Below are 19,897 nucleotides of genomic sequence, written 5' to 3'. Positions count from 1 at the left end.
CGAATCGGTAAACTTAACGATTTTTTACCTACATCGCGTTTTACGAATTCTTAATTCCGATTTGGTAAAATTCGGTATTAAGGAATCGGTATTCGCCTTTTACCTACATATGGCCCTAACTCGTTAAATACCTGAGCTAGTTGGTTTGCATACTTATGCGGGGGGACGGACGGGAGCAGAGGAGGAATGGGGAAGCTATTTTTGGGCCTGTCTCCGTCTTTAGCGGAGTGGGAGGGGGGGACTTCATTCGGGGTATTCAGAAAATGTCTGGTTGACAAGAGTGATGATTGGTGCAGTGCTTACATCGAACTTGAAGTTCTGCAAACCGGGAGGTTTCTTGGTGGACACAGAAGCAATGGGGTGCGGCCGATCGTTCGACTAGGAAACTAACCTTTCTAACGGGGGCTATATAACCCACAGAAAGTACGTAAGGTATTTGCATACTTGGATAGGCATGGGATAGACGTAGCGTGTATACAAGAAACCCACCTTACCCCCAACACAAACATGCGTATAGGCGCACAATGGGCGGCATACCGAATGACATCCTCCTACTTCACTTACGCCAGAGGGGTGATTCGGCTGGTTAGACGCAATGTCCCTTTTCAGCTCCTACGTGAACTACGAGATGACCAGGGCAGATACATTATAATACAGGCACACTTTGGGGGCACAATATTGATAGTAGTGACCTCGTATGGACCTAATGTGGACGACCCCGACTTCTACACAGACGTATAGACGAAACTTAGAGATTTTCGCAGTGCGTCTGTATTATGGGGAGGGGATTTTAATACCTGCTTGTACCCAACTCTTGATAGATCCACGGGTAATGAGCATTATGGAAAGCGAGCACCTAAAGTTCTAAAAGACAGTATGGAATTGTGGGGAATGACAGATGTATGGAGAATGAGACACAGTGGTAGAAGAGAGGGCACATGTACATCAACCACGCACAACACATGGTCAAGAATAGACTACTGGCCACTCACAGCGGAGACATGCACTTGGAGGACATCGGGCAGCCATTTACCCAAAACCTTGTCTGATCACTCTCCAGTATGTATTACGTTGGGGATCCCCACCCACATCCCTAAACAATTCACATGGCGGTTACAGGGGAGTACCCTGTTGGACAAGGTATTTCACACAGAGCTCCGTCAGGCAATAACAGACTATTTTGATTTGAATGCAGGATCAGTGTCGAGTGCTGGTACTTTATGGGAAGCATTCAAGGTCACTATCAGAGGTCACTGCATTAGTAAACACGCTGGGATTCTAAAAGACATACAACAACAATTGACAATTATAGAAAAAGACATTGGAATGCTATAGGCGGAACATACACAAACTGGCGATCCTACTTTATTAGTAAGAATTAGGGAAAAGATGGATGACTATTCTACATGTGCAAAGGATGAGATAAAATACAAATCAAATAGGTACACGGCATGAAACTATGGCAAGGGAGGATGACCGGGCGGGCTTTGTCCAGTAAGATCAAACCATCTTACACGACTTCATGCATAACACAAATTAGAGACGATCTAGGTAACACGCAGTATGACACACCTGCCATTCTGGCCCGCTTTGTGAAATACTACTCACAACTATATGACACGCAAACATGCACTCCTGCGGCAGAGATTGATTCCTACTTACAAGATGTAGCACTAGCCTGGCTATCAGACACTCATAGGAAGTTCTTAAGCCACCACATTACTAAAGACGAAATTAGTGATGCAATTAAGTCATTATCAAAAAACAAGGCCCCCGGGGTGGACGGACTCCCAGGCAAGTTCTATAAAACATACCAAGACCTCTTGCAGCCACACCTAGCTGCAATATACAAAGAGGCCTATGAGACAGGTAAACTCCCTGCTTCACTTAGAGAGGCATTGTTAATCGCGCTCCCTAAACCTGACAAGGACCTGACGAACTGCGACTCTTACCGGCCCCTATCCCTCATAAATATAGATGTGAAAATCTTGGTAACGGTGATAGCCACTAGAATACAGCTACTACAAGAAAAACTGATTCTGCCTGACCAGGCAGGATATGTACCAAACAGATCCACTACGCAAAATTTAAGAACCATTTTTGCCCTCTATCACCACTTGGATCCGGAGATGCCAGCGGCAGCAGCCCTGATGGATGCCGCAAAAGCCTTTGATTCGGTAGAATGGGAATACATGTTTGTGGTGCTGAGTAGGATGGGCTTTCTGGAGAGCTTTGTAAGATGGATAGCCATCCTGTATACAGACCAGACCGCTAGGATTAGAATTAATGAAAAGACATCCAACCCTATACGCATAGGTAGAGGAAGGAGACAGGGATGCCCGCTATCCCCCATACTATTCACACTGATACCAGAGCCCCTCGCCTGCAAGATTCACCAACACCACTCCGAAGCTGCCCTACAGCTGGAACTGCGTCCCCTTAATATATCTCTCTACTCAGACGACATGGTACTGTTTATGCGTGACCCCAATACATACCTAACTGGCATGATCAGGGAATATATTCGCTTTGAACGCTACGCAGGTCTGCGTATAAATTGGGATAAATCAGTGTTAATTCCTCTAATGCCGTGCACCACAGAACCAACGCTGATCTACCCTCTGAAATGGCACACCGACCCGTTCAAGTACCTGGGTATCTGGATACATAGGGACCAAGACCAAGTATTGAAAGAAAACTATGGTAAGGCGCTACCTAAACTAGATGACCAGATTACACTATGGAATAAGCTACCCTTGTCGCTGGCAGATAGGATAGTGCTGCAAAAGATGATAGTACTTCCTAGATTTTTATATTTATTTATTAACATCCCAATCTGGCTAACACAGGCCTTTTTTTCTACACTACGAACTATGTTACAACGACTCACGTGGGCGGGAAAACAAGCTAGAGTAAGCTGGAAAGTGTTGACGAAACCGTACCACCAGGGTGGTTTTGGTGCACCTGACATGCAATTGTATTTTTATTGCGCGCAGGCGCAGCACGCACATTAATGGAAGACACATCATGCGTACATCCCACACGTAGCGGTGGAAATGGATAGTGTTCATCCTACTCCACTGATGGCTTTCATATCCAACCCTACATCTCATATACACATAGACACGATCCAACCAGTGCACTGTACTCCCAAAGTATGGCCCACACTAGCGAACAGAGCAGACAAACTACCTATTTATGCCCAGGCACTCCCTATAGTAAATCACCCGAGACTATCAGTGACGCAAGAGAAACGAATGTCATCGTTATTGGGGGACATGCAGTTGCACACAATGAAAGATATTTTCCCACATGGCAGGTTTATACAACAAAATGATCCATCGCTGAGCATACACAATACCCCAATGAAAATATTTGCTCATATGCGCTTACAAATAGTGATAAAGGACATGTACACCTCCTACCCGGAGGAGCCTCCGACGCTACTTGCATCACAATCATTATTACAAGCACCGACCAGACGGAAGCTAATCACACGTCTATACACAGCCTCGCAATCAGAACAAATAGAGGCGGGCAACACAGCATTAGTTAGATGGGAAGCATTGCTGGGTGAAACTATTGAGGCACAGGATTGGGACTACAGTTGCACGCAATTGCAAATATTAACATTAAACTGCAATTTGCGAATTATTCATTTCAAATTTCTGCACCAATTCTACTATTCTCCGATTCAACTACACAGATATGGGCTCAGACCATACAACAAATGTTATAGATGCGACGCTGACCACGCCGACTTTTTGCATATAGCATGGGCATGCCCGGAGGTAAACAAGTACTGGCAAGAGATAATGACTGCGCTTTCGCAGATGCTAGCCGAACAAATACGGAATGCTCCTCGAGTGTGCCTGTTAGGGATGCATAAATCAAAACCAGCAAAGAGAAGGAAGTTCCTTGCGGTGTCCCTGTTGCTGGCAAAAAGGAGAGTAGCTATCAGGTGGGGTAGCAAGCGTCCCCCGAGATTCAAGGACTGGCTGGTGGACATGTCCTATTGTAGGGAAACTATGGAGGCCTATTCAGAGGAACTGCCGCAAGCATCGAGACCCAAAATTTCTGGAAACCGCTAAAACAATATCTCTTAAGCATAGTAACTGGGGACTAAAGCAAGGGGATAACGAGTGGTGATGGTTGAAGAAGGCTGACTGGGAGGTGTGCCTCCGAGAGGGGGAACAAAATGTACAATGTATGTGCTGCACTGGTCTATGTCTATGTATGCAGGTTAAGCCTAAATGGGTAAGATGGGATGTATGTATCAAAGAGCACCCTAATGTACATTACAGGTAATCATTACACCACTTTATGATCCTATGTGTCAACCGAGAAATGCCTGATGCAAAATGTAAAGGTCAAGTATCTATTTATGTAACATAGGATGTAACTCTTTGAAATACTACTGCGAACTATCATGTCAACTGGACGAATTAAATTAATTTATATAAAAAAAAATACCTGAGCTAGTTGGGCTGCCATCATCTTGGAGTAAATCTTTGAATCGCCATTTATCCGTGTTATCGGTCTATTAGAGCAAAGCTAAGCAGGTGACCTTCTTCAAAAAACCTGCTATTTTTGCCACCGACCATGAATCAGGGGGTGTACATCCATTAAATATATGGTTAAAAAGTGGCACCATCTGGTCTTACAGCTGGATGGCAAAGGGTTTGTAAAATTCTGAAGGAATTGCTCCCACGACAGCAACTTTACCGGGGGAGAGGCAAGTGATAGCTAGCAGTATCTCAACCCACGTTAACTCTTCTTCTAGAGTTTTACGTTCCTCTAGGGATAGTTTGCTTACAGGTACTGCGTCTAGATACCTTATGATTCATTCAGAACATACCCGATTTCCCTCTTAGTACAAGTTTTTATAAAACAAATGCCATAATACAAATGCTTCTTGAATTTCATTGGGATCGGTAACCTCCCCAAGATATGGATCAGGTATTTCTCTGATCTCACTATCGGTACACCTCTGCCTTGCTCTTACCTCCAAATGGTGCCCTACCTGATCGCTGCAGTTGTAAGATCTTCCTTCCAGGCAATATACTTAGCAGCTGCCCTGTCCGCAAAAATTGCCTCCAGGTCAGTCCTTGCAATACTACCTTAGTTTGTGCTTCACACATACCCCCCACTTGTTGTATGGTCTTCACTAAGTCTTCCCCCGCCATTACTAGATTATCTTGTTTAGCCTGAATCATTAGCCTGTCTTGCTTACCCTTATTCAATTAGAATTTTAAGGTCTCCCCCTTAGGCAGGCCTTAAAAGTATCCCACACCATACAGACGGATGCACTGCCATTATTCTCCTTGAAGAAAGTTGGAATCCACCTACTGATATACTCTCAATACTCCTTGTTAGTTAAAAGCGCACATTCAAAGCTCTATGGGTTAACCTGCTTCCCCCATGTACCCGGCAGCTCTAAGACGAAAGGATTGTGGTCTGAGAGGAACCGGGGTTTTTTTGCTCGATCTTGCAGGTTGTGATCACCTAGTTGGACACAGAAAAGTAATCAAGACAGGCATGTGTGCCATGTGGAGCTGAAACGAATGTGTACCCATCTAATATCTGATTTTTTTATTGCCAAACATCGACCAAGCCATGATCCTTACATACCCCTTTAAAGATTTGATACACCTTCAGCTTCCTCCCAGTATATCATAACTGTTCACCTATATCAAAGTTCCCAGGGAGATTGAGATTAAACTCCCCACACAAGACCACACGTAGGGGATGACCCGTTAACTCCTTAGAAACATGCGTTAGGGTGGGGGGATCATCGAGCACACTTTCATACACTGAACATTGGGTGAACTAGCCGCCACTGGGTGAATGACAAACTACGACTACACATCTCCCCCTAGGATCATGTCCTATTTGTGAAAATTTCAGACGGATTCCTCTGGCTAAAATTGCCACACCAGTAGTACGCACACTTTGCAAGCTACAAGCTAGAAGTCTATAGCCCAGGGAGTTAAGAATATCTTTCTGTGATACTTCAATATGTGTCTCCTGGAAGCAGATAACATCTGCCCTCAGAAGTTTTAAACAGGCTTGGGCGTAGTTCGCAGAGTTTTGCTACGCGAAACTCCGCAAAGTCTCAAAAAAACTCTGCGAAGTTTCACAAGTTGCGGATGGCAGTGCGAACTGCAGTTTGTGTTGGTATTCCTGCCGTTCAGGTAGTAATTCTACTTGGGGTCATTTAAGCCGCATATATTAATAGATGCGATGCGGATCATTGCCTGATCAATCTTAATCTTAAATTATGGTTTCTCCGCTACACACAAACCCTTCAAAAATACAAAATCCATGAGTCACCAGCCCGCCTTTATAGCTCTTTCCACATCTGCATTGTTCATGCTGGAACGTTTGGCCTTCTTTCTCCTACCTACCACCGTTATGGCCCCCACCTTCCCCCCAATTCCCACCCTCAACACCCCACTGAGCTACCAAGCCTAGCCTGTATGACGCCGTCTAGCCTCACAAACCCACCTCCCTGGGCCCCCTCCACCTACCTCGTGACACACCACCTTATATATATTTGTGAATACACATTTCCTCTTCCCCACCTTTTTTTTCCCTTTCCAGATTTCATCTTTTTTTAAATTTTTTTATTTACTGTTTCTTTTTTTCCTACTCCTTCTGTCCCCCCCAATTTAACCCGGGATTCAAAAATATAGTTCAGCACGTTTCCTCCTGAGTTGGATCCCACCCTGACGATCCATAAGAAATTCCTGAACCTGAATATCCGAGAAAAAGATGCTGGTGCGCCCCTTCCATATCACCTTCAATTTTGCCGGGTATTGTAGGTACACTGCGGCACCTATTTTCTGAAGGGGGGCAAACATCTGCCTTATTCGCCACCTACTCTCTAATGTAGCATAGGCGACATCTGGCCGTGCAAAGAAGGTAACACCGTCAAAATCTATCTTAGCATTAGGGCGGTCTAAACCAAAAATACTCTGTTTAAAAATAAAATCCCAAATAAACCAACAGAGCCCTTGGATATGCATTATTATCCATCCATTTTTTGGGTGTTAGGGGGAATCGGTGTGTGCTCTGAATTTCCCTTTACCAATCCCATCCCGTAAGTTCAGGGAATGCTTAACAAGTTTAACAAGATAGTCTCTGGGGTCCCCTCGTTCTCTCCCTTCTGGAATTCCCTGAAACCTTAAATTGTTTCTTCTTTGCCTGTTTTCATAGTCCTCCATCTTCTGCATCATCTCCGTGAGCGTAGGGTCCTGGAAAGAGATTGTTTCCTTTAACTCCATGACCTCCTGTTCAAGAGTGTGGGTCCAAGCCTCAATGCTGGTCATCCTGTCAGAGATTTCATTATAGGTCTTGCTTATTTTTCTGACTGCACCTTGTAGTTTTTTAGGGGCCTGCCAGACCCGTTGATTATCAGTTCATACTTCGGCTTGCATTTGCTTAATCGTAGCCAAAATTAGGTATGGTGGAGGTTCCTGTGCTGTCGGGGGTCCGGTAGCAGCGCCCTCTAAGCCCTGGGTGCATTTGTCCAAAAGTTGATCAGCGGAATAATCCCACCTAAGCCTAGGGGATCCTTTATCCGATGGCTCTTTCCAGTCTTTGAAAGCCTTATTACTCCCTAACTGCTATTCCTTACCTCGACTATGGGCCTTTTATTTCCCTCTTGACCCTCCTGATTTCTTTTTCCACCCAGCAGAAATAACCAATCCATTCGTCGAGCTACTACTAAAAGAAATGGACTGCGATGAAGTTGAGGAACCTAACTCAGGCATTGAGGAGTCCGAATAATCAGCTAGGGAAAAGAATTTCTCACAGCCCCAGTCCGGTCAGTTGAAGCTTACGGATTAGAGGCCCCCAAACAGCTGGAGTCAACAGAGATAGGATCTGCTCCCGTTAGTTGTGAGGAGGGAGGCATTCAAGGTCCCCTATGCCCATCAGGGTCATTCGCAGGACATTCCTCCCCAAACAGATTCTGCTTCTCCAGCCAGCCCCCTCCTACTTCCTACTCAGGGGTGCCTGCATGATTTGCCCTTTCGCATAGTATGGGGTTTCTAATCTCATCCCCTCAGTAAGGGCTGTTTCCTGGGCTTGGGTAACAACAGACACAGATGTCAATGCTGAAGTTAGGGGAGTAGTCACTGTAACAGATAGACTCCTGGGGGTTTGTAGATTTAGGATATTTCAGAGGAAAAAGGTCCGAAATTGCAGCCTGGTCTTCAACTGCCACTAGCATAATTGCTCCCTCGAGTGGCACTTTTACCTGCAATATTTAGCTTGGTTATGGTATCACCAGGCTCACCCCCTTTCTTTTTGCTCTTCCACTCCAACCCGGTTTCCTTGAGGCCCCCCTGGTGCATGCTGGTCTTAGTAGTCCCGGTCAGACTGGTAGCAGTGGCAGTCACATTCATTATTTTAACTTTAGAGGTTTTAGCATTCCTACCAGACATCGTTGTGTGAATCCTGGACCTTCCTGCAGCAGCAATTGTGCTTGCCTGCCTTAGCATGTCCCCACAAATCAGCCATCTGTCCTCTCATTAAAGTGGTCTAGCGGAGCCTCCTGCTGTGCCTCCTGAGGTTTCTCTGCCCGCTGACACGCTTCTGTGCCGGATCCAGTGAGCTCCATAAAGAACAAAACCCTCCAGCATCACTCGCAGCTTCCGGGGGGCGATCTCCAGCTGGGATTGCCGCTCCCGCACTCCTGCTGGCCGCACTGCCCTGAGTCACCGTTAACGCGTCTTTGTTTCGAGGAAGAGCGGGAGCACTTGAGAAGTAAGCCGCTCAGCCGAACACAATCTTTGCTCCTTCTTCCCACAATTCTACCACTGTTTTCGTATGTCATTTTAGTATAACTGTACATCTGTTATTAAATCTATACATTTGTTTTCCCAGTTTCAAAACATATTTTACACCAAAAATCAACAAACACACTTAGAGCCTCCTATTGCACACTATCAATCCGGAAAAAATAAAAATCTCCCATCAGTGAAGTCCAATCACTTTTTTCCGTCTGGTGATTTGGCCCGGACTGGACACACCAGGAGTCAACCCACATTTTGGTGGTTCCGTAATTGTTCCACCACCTTCTTCAGAACCAAATTAACTCTGAATATTAACAGAAAACCTCAGGAGAACAAAATAGGGAAATTGACAAAGCAAATAAGTAGTATAACATTGCTATGCTCTTCAAAAATGATAATGTACCTGGTCTAGTTATGTTCACAGCATTATATTTAAACAGAAGAAATGTTTCAGAAATTGGTAGAACATACAACATTTAAAAAGCCATTGGACTCTCTAGCCAACAGAATAGGTAGAAACATATTGTAGCTGTAAACCATAAGTAACTATATCTCCCAATGCCATTGTCTTACCTTCATAAAGTAACATTTTACTTATAAGATAAATCAACATTTCCCTTGTCTCGTTCAGGTCTGGTAATGAGCAATGGAGAGCAATGGAAGCAAATGCGACGATTTGCCCTAACAACCTTACGGAATTTTGGAATGGGCAAGAGAAGCATCGAGGAGCGGATTCAGGAGGAGGCATATTTTTTGGTGGAAGAGCTCAAAAAAACTAAAGGTACCATCGACGGGACAGGGCACAAGACCCTAATCTGATGAGTGCCACTCATGCATGAAGTTCAGGAGCAAGTATATGGGCATATCCTTCAATTAGTAACTACCTATTCCTAGGCAATAATTATTGGGTTGAGTGAGAAAAGGGAGAAAAAGACTGCTCAGTGTTGCACATCTGCCTTATCACTACCTGCGTAAGAGGGGTCACAAATAGACCCAGCTCATGAATAATATTGAGGTAGATCACAGTTTACATTCAATTAGGATTTGCAGCCATTACAGGGATGGTGACCTGCTAGCATCAGCAGACCACCAAGTCTATGATTGTTTTTAAAAAAGCAATCTTTTTTGTTCAATGCAGCTCATTTTCATTGAAGAAAAACAGGATGTGTTTCAAAAGATAACATTAAATGTTTAGGAGTAGGCTGTGCTCCATGGGACCAAAGCCTGCTCCTATAAAATAGTTGTATCATCATTTACAAAGGGGAAGAGATCCATTGGGGACAACTTCTCAGTTGCAAATGGTTACCATCTCCTCTGAGGTGTTGGTAAAAAAGGAATGTTTTGTGAATGTAATTTGGTCACAAAACATTGATATCTACCACCAAGAATCAGTATTAGGATAGGGTGCCCAAAACACGCTCGTTCCAAATGCTGATTAACAAACCCAAATTGTGATTCGAAAACAAGTTACCAAGTCATAATTTAGCTTTTGTACATTTACAAAACCTTTTTTGCTGTTGGTAATGTCCTGATTCTGCAAATTGGGCCGTTGACAACCTCATAAAACGTTTTGTACATATGGCCCCAAGATTCTTGTTATTTTAATTAAAGCTATAAGAATATTAATTATCATATCACTGAATCAAAGGAGAGAGGGAGGACTAGGTAAGCTAGTCTGAATCCCCGCTTTTATATATCAAAAATCAAGAAAGACTAGCTAGGTTTTTTACAGGGAAGACTCAATGGAGTACGTATGTCAAGGAAAACCAGTAGGTTTTTAGAAAGCCCTCACCCACCAACCTAGTTGGTGGCATGCTTCATCATCGGGCCCACCACAGTGGCACCTAACGTGCCCCTGTGGTGGGCCCGATGATGAAGTGGGCCAGGTGAAGATTAAAAAGCCATACACACCTTCACACTCACCACACTGCACACTCAGTAAATATACCAGCTCCGCAGTAATCTGGCGTCGAAGCACACCCGGGGCACGTTAGGTGCCACTGTGGTGGGCCCGATGATGAAGCATGCCACCAACTAGGTTGGTGGGTGAGGGCTTTCTAAAAACCTACTGGTTTTCCTTGACATACGTACTCCATTGAGTCTTCCCTGTAAAAAACCTAGCTAGTCTTTCTTGATTATTAATTATCATAGTCAGGTAGACTTCTCCAAACTACATTGGTCTTACAGACAACATGTTGAAAAAACATTAGAATACTAAAAAACATATTTGACTATTCAAGCAGGTATAATAATTGGGTTACAGATTTCATAGTAATAATATTTGCTCTAACCAAATAAGAAGAATAGTTTGCAGAGGTTGGTGAGCCCTTGAAAGCTCAAGCCTGTCTTGAGCAAGATGTTTGGCTCTTTTTCAGCTAGGTACCCTCATGAAAATTCGACCCCAACATGATCTTAGCCTGACACCTCCCTCTTAGTAAGGAACTGAGCCTGTGAAAATCAAAATCTGAATCTCAAACATGTACACATTGCGTTTTGTCACGTCTCACCATTAAACAATGTGTCCATGTTGGTGTTTCTTAGGGCCTCATTTACAAAGATTCCATTTAAGGAATTGTAAATTGTGACAAATATCAATTCCAAATGTGTGATTCCTTAAATGAAATGTACAAAATGGATCTTTAGAAGTGGTTGCATTTGCATTTTGAGAACCAACCTATGTATAAATAGGTTGGTTCTCAAAATACTGATTCCTAGTGGTCCGCAATTCGACCTACCTCATTAAAATGCATAAGATAGGTCGTATATTGTGGCCCACTATGATGTACTACATTCATAGGCATGATGGCCTGCTGGCGTAAACAGGCCACCATGTCTGTGATGGCTTTTAAATAAAACAACTTTTGTTTAAAAATGCAGCTCATTTTCCTTGAAGGGAAATGGGATGTGTTTATAAACCTTTATTTATGAGTAGGTTGTTGTCCCATCAAAAAGTACCTGCTGATAAAAAACGTTTTTGTGTACATTCAAAGAGGAGAAGGGGTCTCCTGGGGCCTTCTTCCCATTTGTGAAAGGCTTAGCACCTCTTTTGAAGAAATGGTAAAGTAATAGGGATCAATTACCACTACGGCGGTCCATAAGACTGCCGAAATGGCAGTGGCGATCAGTGCACAACCGCACTGGCGGTCCAACCACTTTATTGCAAGTGCACTGGTGGGACCACCGTAGGACCGCTGCTACAGCCGGGATCCTGTGACGGTGGCACAGTGGTCAGAGGCTGCAATATGTTGGTGGTGCCGCTGTGGCACCAGCAAGCATATTATGAGTTTCCTCAATGCAACCTTTTTCATGGTGGTGACCCCGCGATGAAAAGGGTGGCGCCGAGGAAACTAAGGGGCTCTCCTATGAGCCTCAGAAAAGGCACTGCTCTGTGTTTTCCGCTACAGGACCGCCCAACAGTATTACAACTCGTAATCCGGTGAGTGGACTGACTACGAGTTTGGAGGTCTTGGAGCAGGGTGCTAGCGTGACGGCCCGCTCTAAGACCACCAAACTCGTAATCAGGCTTTTAAAGTTTTGTGACTGGATTTTGGTCACAAAACATTAATACATATCTCAAAGATTCAGTATCTGGTATGGAAAACCCATAACATGATTCCTTCCAAATACTGAATCTTTATTTATTCACAAACCCATGTAGCGAGATGGCAAGATTATGTAATGTGTTACTGAGTTATTATTTGGGTTATAACAATTAAAGAAAACCATTTTGCATTCGGAAAGGCTCTGATTTCGCAAATCAGAGCATTTTAGACCATAAAATAGCTTCACACATGATGGCCTTCTAGTTTTAACACAATGTTGTTTTTCGCAGGCCGTGAAAACCATAATTCTGATACAGTTCTAAAAACAACAACACAACGTGGGATGGAATGTGGTTTTATGACTAGAGCTGCTCACTTGGGAACTGGTGAACCAGGTTTTGGTCTCAGTGTCTGCTCAAAATCCGGGGATTCTGGGAAAATCCCTGTGCTTAAAAAAAGCAAGCATTGGCAAGGCACATATGTCTGGCTTTAAAGGATGCTGGATGGCAATGTTAAGCATCACAAGTTGATAGCATGGGAAATGGGTATGTGTTTGTGTGGATGCAAAGAACTATAGAATACTGTTCATTGGGTTAAAAGGTCTAGCCAGACCTAAAAATCTATGTAGTTTAATGACTGCCTTCCTTCATTCTGTGTTATTGCCTGGGACAACACCATCAGTTATGCAATGGCGGCTGGCAGGAAACAGGGGTGATGAGGCAGGAGGGTTCGGAAAAAACTAAATATTTAAAAATTACTTGTACCTTTTCACAGCCGCTGTCTCTCCTCCATCTTTGCTTCTGTTGCTGACGAGCCCGTAAGCCGTAAGCACACAGGCTCCTATAAGCCAATCACAATGCTGCAATTTTGCGTTGTGATTGTTTTGAGCACTGTTGGTCAGCACTCAGAAAGGAACTGCAAGACCATACATGTTTTCCACCAAGGTTGTGTATTACAGCCCAGTGGTTAACATGCTAAGTGCGCATGACTGTTTGGACCACCCAAGATGGCCAGCCAAACCGACATGTGCACTTATTATGCACAAAACACTCCTCCTATCTGTGACACCAGTCCCACCCTAACCCAACCCCGTAGCTACGAAAAACAAAATGATAATGATGATGTTATTATCATTTTCTTTTTTCTTTTTCCACTGCTCTACGAGCAGTTGGGCAACACAATTGAGGAGCCACCCCAGCAGGTACCTAGTTATCTAAGACACTTTGATAGCATTACAATGTCTTGTGTGTGCCCCTGAAAGTTCAAGTTCAGAAAGCTGGATAGATAAGCAAAATGATCACAGCTGTGTGGAGTGGAAGCACACAACCCCTGCTCAATCAAAACATGTACTCCTGGCCTCCAACATGTGGGGGGAGTCCAAACCCCTCTCCTGGTGATTCTCACATAATTATCTGGCAACAGTTGAGCTGTCAAGCCAGTCCACAAGGAGCCTCCAGTGATTGAGGGAAGAGATCTAGGCAGTCTGTATTTTCCCTCCTTATCAGAACATGCTTTAAAATATGATCTTGAGTTGCCGTTGTGATCCCTAACTGAGACTTTAAGTAAACAAAAACAGTAAGGTCATGTAACAAATTAATTTGTATTACTTTATATGAAGTTCTCTTTAAATGTACTGCCCAGCCTTTGCAGATTCTTGAAACATGGATAGAAGTCCAGTAGTTTTTCTTTTAGAAAGGTGGCAACCTGTGGAAGACAGTTTTTAGTCAGAGGCCCTTTGGATTTCTAATTACCCCCTCCATCCTCAACCTTTCAATGCTGGAAGGGGAAAAGATTGTCAGCGATGGGTTTCAATAGGGCAATTTGATTTTCCCTAATGGAACTCACAGAGAAAGGAAATGCTGGCTATTTCAGAGCATGTGGCTCAACAGGAAACAGGGTGTAACATGCCAGCCCCTTTCTTGGTTTCCCTACCATCACCAGCACATTTACAGCTACTGGAAGTTTACATTTGACAACTCTTCCAATGATGCACCTGAAGTGAGATGGAGGAGATGGAGTTTGGAGGTTGGAGGGGCACAAGAACAGGAATAGAGGTGCACTGAATTCTGCATCACTGTCTCTTTAACCTTATCCAGAGAGAGAAGAGCACTGCAGCATCACACACCAGCAAGGTAAGTGGATAGTGCCCTCCTCCACTTTTCTCCTAGTTGCTCTCCATTTTATTTAATGTCGTGGCTGCTGCTACTGTTTTTTTTATAGGCTTGGCTCGTACTTGGGCTCTTCAAGCTAAGGCAAACCCCTGGCTCAGCTCTGGCTTGGCTTTTCCCATGAATAGTCTGGTTCGTCCGCCTCTAAGATTTTTTACTTCTATTGTGACCAAAGAAAAGATTAGAATCTGTCTTTCTTGGATAGAGACCTTAGCAATCCAGTCACCACAAAACTCTCACGTAGAGACCCCTGAGCTAATTCTGACAGAAGTTATCCAAGCTGTAAGAAATATAGCCCCTGGCAAAGGGTTGGACAAGATAGCAGGGGATCTTTTCCATGCCGAGCCCAACATCTGGGAGCCTTACTTGTGGGTGGTTTTCAACGCTATATTACAAGGGATGGCACTCCCTGCAATCTGGGCTGGAGCTGAGATCCTTCCAGTATACAAAAAAGGGCCCCCCTTACTACCCACCAACTATAGACCGATCAGTTTGACGGCCTTAATGCAAAAAGTCCATGCCAAGATCCTATTAGATCGTCTACAGACCTGGCTGAAGGAAAATAAGGTATTGAGTCTTTTACAGGTTGGCTTCAGGGACAAATGTCCACCATCGACCAAATCTTTAGGCTCCAACTCCTCTACTGGAAATCAGCACATTTGGAAGGTCGTAACCTATACTTGGGTTTTTGTGGATGTCAAAAGAGCTTTTGATCTGGTCTCTAGAGATGCTCTCTGGGTGGTATTGAGCAACCTTGTAATCCCTCACTATCTGCTGAACAAGCTAAGAAGACTGCATGAAGGCAACTATGTCAAAATTAGGCATGGGAAGCCCGAGGCACTCACTCCACCCATCCCAATTAATAGAGGGTTCAGACAGGGCTGTGCGCTTGCCCACACCCTGTTTTGTATTTACATTAATGGACTGGTTGGTGTGCTAAGAGCAAAAGTTAATTCCAGAAATTATGTTTGCAGATGACACCCTCCTGCTTTCCAAGTCGAAGGGTTCTGTGAGTTTTGTAGAAATAGGGAGCTGGAGATCAACATACAAAATACAAAAGAAAAAATATATGGTCTTTAACCTCACTTGTACAACCCGTCCTAACCCACATATTAATGGTATCCAACTTGAGCGGGTACCTGTTTTTTACTATTTAGGTCTCACCCTAACAGAAAAAACAGACTGGGGTCCACACATGGACAAGTCAAGCCTAAGTCAAGCCTTAAGCTAGCCCAGACCGCTAGAGGGCTTGCCAAGCTCTACAGAAACTCTTTTCACAAGCTTGTAGGACCGGTTATAGAGATTTAAAAAACCCAACTAAGGAGCACTGCTATGTATGGGGTTGAACTTTGGGAGTATCGTCTCTTCAAGACCATTATCAAAACTAAGAACAGCTTTCTGAGCTCCCCATTAGTTCCATTGGGTTTGGACCTCGGGCTGAGACCTATCGCAGAGGAAATCGGTTGTAGATCCCTCTTTTTTTGGCGCCGTCTCTGGGTGACCCCTGAACTGGCCAAATATAGGACTAAGCTACAAGAAATATTTGGAATCCCTGGCATAGGCAAACTAGCTTGGTTTGCACACATTAAGGAAGGTCTGGATATCATAGGCAGAGACACCCTACGGAGCAACCCAGGTAGCCTGTGCTGCAATCTAGTGCAAACAACTAGTTAGTAGTTACAGGGTGGGAAAGCTTGCCACTGGTTCTCTTGCAGCTACATTTTTGATAATGAAGGATGCCTATAACTTGGAGCCATGCCTAGGTGAAATACAACTGGCCAAAGCTAGGAAACTGTAGGCACAATTCTGGCATGGCTCTCTCACTCTGCATGCATTTTTAAACAAATGACCCAGCAGCTTTGCCCTTGGGTGCCCAGTATGCAGTAGTGGAGAGTAGACAGAACACCACATATTTTTCTACTGTCCTGGATACAAAAAAATTAGACAAAGATGGTTGGCACAATTGTGCAGCAACCTAGGTACACGGAGCTGTGAAGAAGCATTCAGGCTCCTATAGCAAAATACTCAAATGCCAATAGTTTATGTTGTATCACATTTTTTTACTTCTATGGAGTGGGCGCAAACAGCTTTTTTAGGAACCTGCAAGTGATCTAAAATTGACTGACTTTTTAGGTGATTCTGGAAATAATTTAATTTTCTTTTATCTGGGTTTTATTTTTTTTTATATATATTGTATGTTTTGGAAATGCTGTTTTATGATCCACAAACCGATTGGATTGTTAAAGCAAGCACATTTTCGTTCCATAGATTTATGTATAATCCAAGACTTTAGGATGTATTCGTCTACTTTTGAAGAAAGAACTGTTTTGTTTTGTATTGTAATTTAACAACATTTTGGCGTCGATTCCGATACGGTAAAATGCGCTCCGAATCGTCGTACGGAGCATTTTTCCCCGTACGAATCGTGCCCGTAAACGTCCCCGTACGTACGACGAAGTACGATCCGTACCAGGAGCCAAAGTCCGTACGAGTCGTACAGGACTCTGTACGACTAAAATATCCGTACGAGTTTCACTCGGAACCCGCTGTACGTGACATCGCTACGGTTCGCGGCTGGTTTTTACGACACAGCAAGTACGATTTGTGTCGAGTACGCACCGTACGACCCTTTTTGTACGGGAGCTGGAAACAGCCGTAGACGCATAGTTCGCGCCGAAACAAGTACGGAACGCCCCCCCCGGGGACGCCGCGTACCCCCCATGATCGCCGGGGTATGTGCCGTACCCCTGCGATCATGGGGGGTACGCGCCGTACACCCAGCGTACATGGGGTACGCACCGTACCCCATGTACGGTGGGTGTACGGCGCATACCCCATGTACGCTGGGTGTACGGCGCGTACCCCCCATGATCGCAGGGGTACGGCGCGTACCCTGGCGATCATGGGGGGTACGCGCCGTACGGTGTGTATGTGATTGTGCGCTTTTCCGTACGAATCGCCCTTACCTGACGGGGACCGTACGAATAGCGTCCTGATCACCCGGTCCGGATCGTACTCGCCGGGTCGTACGGTGTGTTTACGAGTCGTACGGAAACGGCTCCGGATACGAATCGTACGGACGGGGATTTTACCGGATCGGAATCGACGCCTTTGTGCAAGAAGTGTCATCACCAGATGTTCTTGCTTTTTGGCCCTTCACTTTATCAACTAAGGGTCAAGAACTATTTTATTTAAGTGTTTCCCTCTTACTACTCTTCCCACTCAAGTGAAGCCCTCGCAAATACAGGACTTGCCTGACACTTGAGGTTACTAGGTCAGTATGAAATTATCAGAATGGTCCCCGCACATGCAGGGAGAAAACTCTAAGGGCCTGATTACAAGTTTGACAGTGCAGGAGCGGACCCCCATGCCAGCGGCCCGCTAATGCACTGCCAAAACCGTGTAGAGAGCTCCAGACAGATTACGAGTTTCCTTTTGTCTGACTGGCTGTTTTAGCGATCTCACAGAAACGGCTCTGAAAATAGGCACTTCAATGGGAACACCAAAAAACAGTTCCTGCATGCCATAGACCGTGCAGGAACTGTGGTGCATGCACCCCATGCCCATGAAGCAACAGGGGGGCTTCGAGGGCCTCCTTTGTTTCTTCATCCCCACAGTTTACATGGAGGAGGAACCACAATGAAAACTGCATCTGAGAGGAAACTCGCAATATGCTTGGGGGATTTCAGCAGTCCCGCCAAGCATATTGCTGCCTCTACACTGCCAAGGTACTATGGTTCCCTGGTAGCATCCATGCTGCAATGGCAGTCCTATCACCCTAGTTGTAATACGGCGGGTAAAGCGCCAGTACAGCGGTGGCTGGACCGTAATTAGGCCCTAAATGTGTGGGGTTATTATTTATTTACACAGTAGAGCTCCACTTAGTCATCTGTCTTTGAAAATATTATACGTGAAAACAGATCTGGCAAGCTGGCATGGGAAGTTGAACCTGATGCTTTACTTACGTTTGCATCAGAGCAGCTCCAGCTAGGGATGCAGGAGCTGATTTGTGAGACAGATGTTAGAATTTTATGTGGACACAATTTTCACTAACACTTTTCACCCCAAAAAGTGCTGGCATGTGTAAGCAATTATTTAAAAAAAAAATTATGCAAACTGCAAAAATATATGAAAGGAGAAACCAACAATAATATATGAAGGACAATACTTAATTTGAGGTAGTGGATCCCCATGGGGACAGCCAGTTCTCATTTTTCGGTACCTGCGCTTATTTTTCCTCCAAAAACCAGTTCGGCAGTCCAGCACATGTACCCCCTTATTTTCACTAATTTCACAATCTGAGTATGCGGTACTGTTAAATTAATCAACACGTCATTGGTGTGGGGTAGACAGGTGAGACTGCAGAGGCATCCTTTATAGGATACACTGGCTTTACTAACTGAAGTGGCAGGCATCATCATCGGGCAGCGATTCTTGCTGGCCAGACGATGCAATGCCCAGTGGGCCCCTCAAGGGGAATTCTTTGCCGGAGATCTTTTCTACTCAAGCTGCTCTGGAATAAACATGTTCTAAATGAGTCAATGGCAATTCATCAGAACCATGTGACAATGTCCTAATCTACACTGTGGTAGAAAGCTCTGATGTGTGTAAACTAGTGTTCCTATTTCCTGATTCACACCTCTGGAGATAGTGAGGCAGTGAATAATAAATACTCTCACACTGTCAATCTGGGATCAGTTGGACCTGTTGAAAGATATGCAACACACAAACATACATAAAGAATATGACAATATATGTATACACAAGTTGAGGCCAGATTTGTGAAAACCTTGTTCCCAAGCAGCAACTAGTGAGGTCACCGCAAACTGCAAAGAGAATGTTTGAGTAGCACACTTGTGGTTTAATTTAATTTAATTTAATTGCGGGTTTATATAGCGCTAGGATCGACTCCCGGAGGAGTATCTCCGTGCTTCGACCGCTGGGGAACCCGTCCTGGCTCACCCTGAGAGATGGTCCCTAATGGGTATCTCTAAGGTGGTTCAATTATGGCATATTTACACGCCACTATTACCACAGGAATGTCACTTTTTACTACTTTCCTGTGACAATAGGGGCTTACCCTTATTTACACTTAACGTGGCTTAATGCTGCCTTGTAAATTAGGCCCCCTTTTCACGCTATACTTAGCGTGAAAGGGCTAGGCAATGGGTGTTGCAGTGATTGTTTTGCTGCAGCGCCCATTTCTTTTTGACGCTGCTCAATATTTACAAGGATGGCGTAAATATGGGGCGAGAAGCACGGTGAGCAGTGAGAGGCCTTCTTTTGTCTCTGGCCAATAAAACAGGCATTAGATTCGTGTGAGATTTTGTGGCAATACACAAGCAAGGCTAAATTGAGTTCTAGAAAGGATGCTCAGTGGGATTTG

General features: G+C 44.5%; 1 protein-coding gene across 1 annotated transcript in view; it reads left to right on the top strand.

Annotated features, from left to right (window-relative positions):
• LOC147691992 (cytochrome P450 2G1-like) overlaps window positions 1–19,897 on the top strand; it is a 708,782-nt gene that overhangs the window by 222,965 nt on the left and 465,920 nt on the right. The window contains exon 3 of the mRNA XM_086938281.1: window positions 9,433–9,582. Coding sequence (XP_086794407.1) covers window positions 9,433–9,582 — 150 coding nt within the window. The remainder of the gene's footprint in view (window positions 1–9,432; window positions 9,583–19,897) is intronic.

The sequence above is a fragment of the Lissotriton vulgaris genome, chromosome 9 (assembly GCF_964263255.1).
Source record: "Lissotriton vulgaris chromosome 9, aLisVul1.2, whole genome shotgun sequence".
Lineage (NCBI taxonomy): Eukaryota > Metazoa > Chordata > Amphibia > Caudata > Salamandridae > Lissotriton > Lissotriton vulgaris.
Note: the sequence above shows the minus strand (reverse complement) of the source record. Positions and strands in the feature narration are given on the sequence as shown.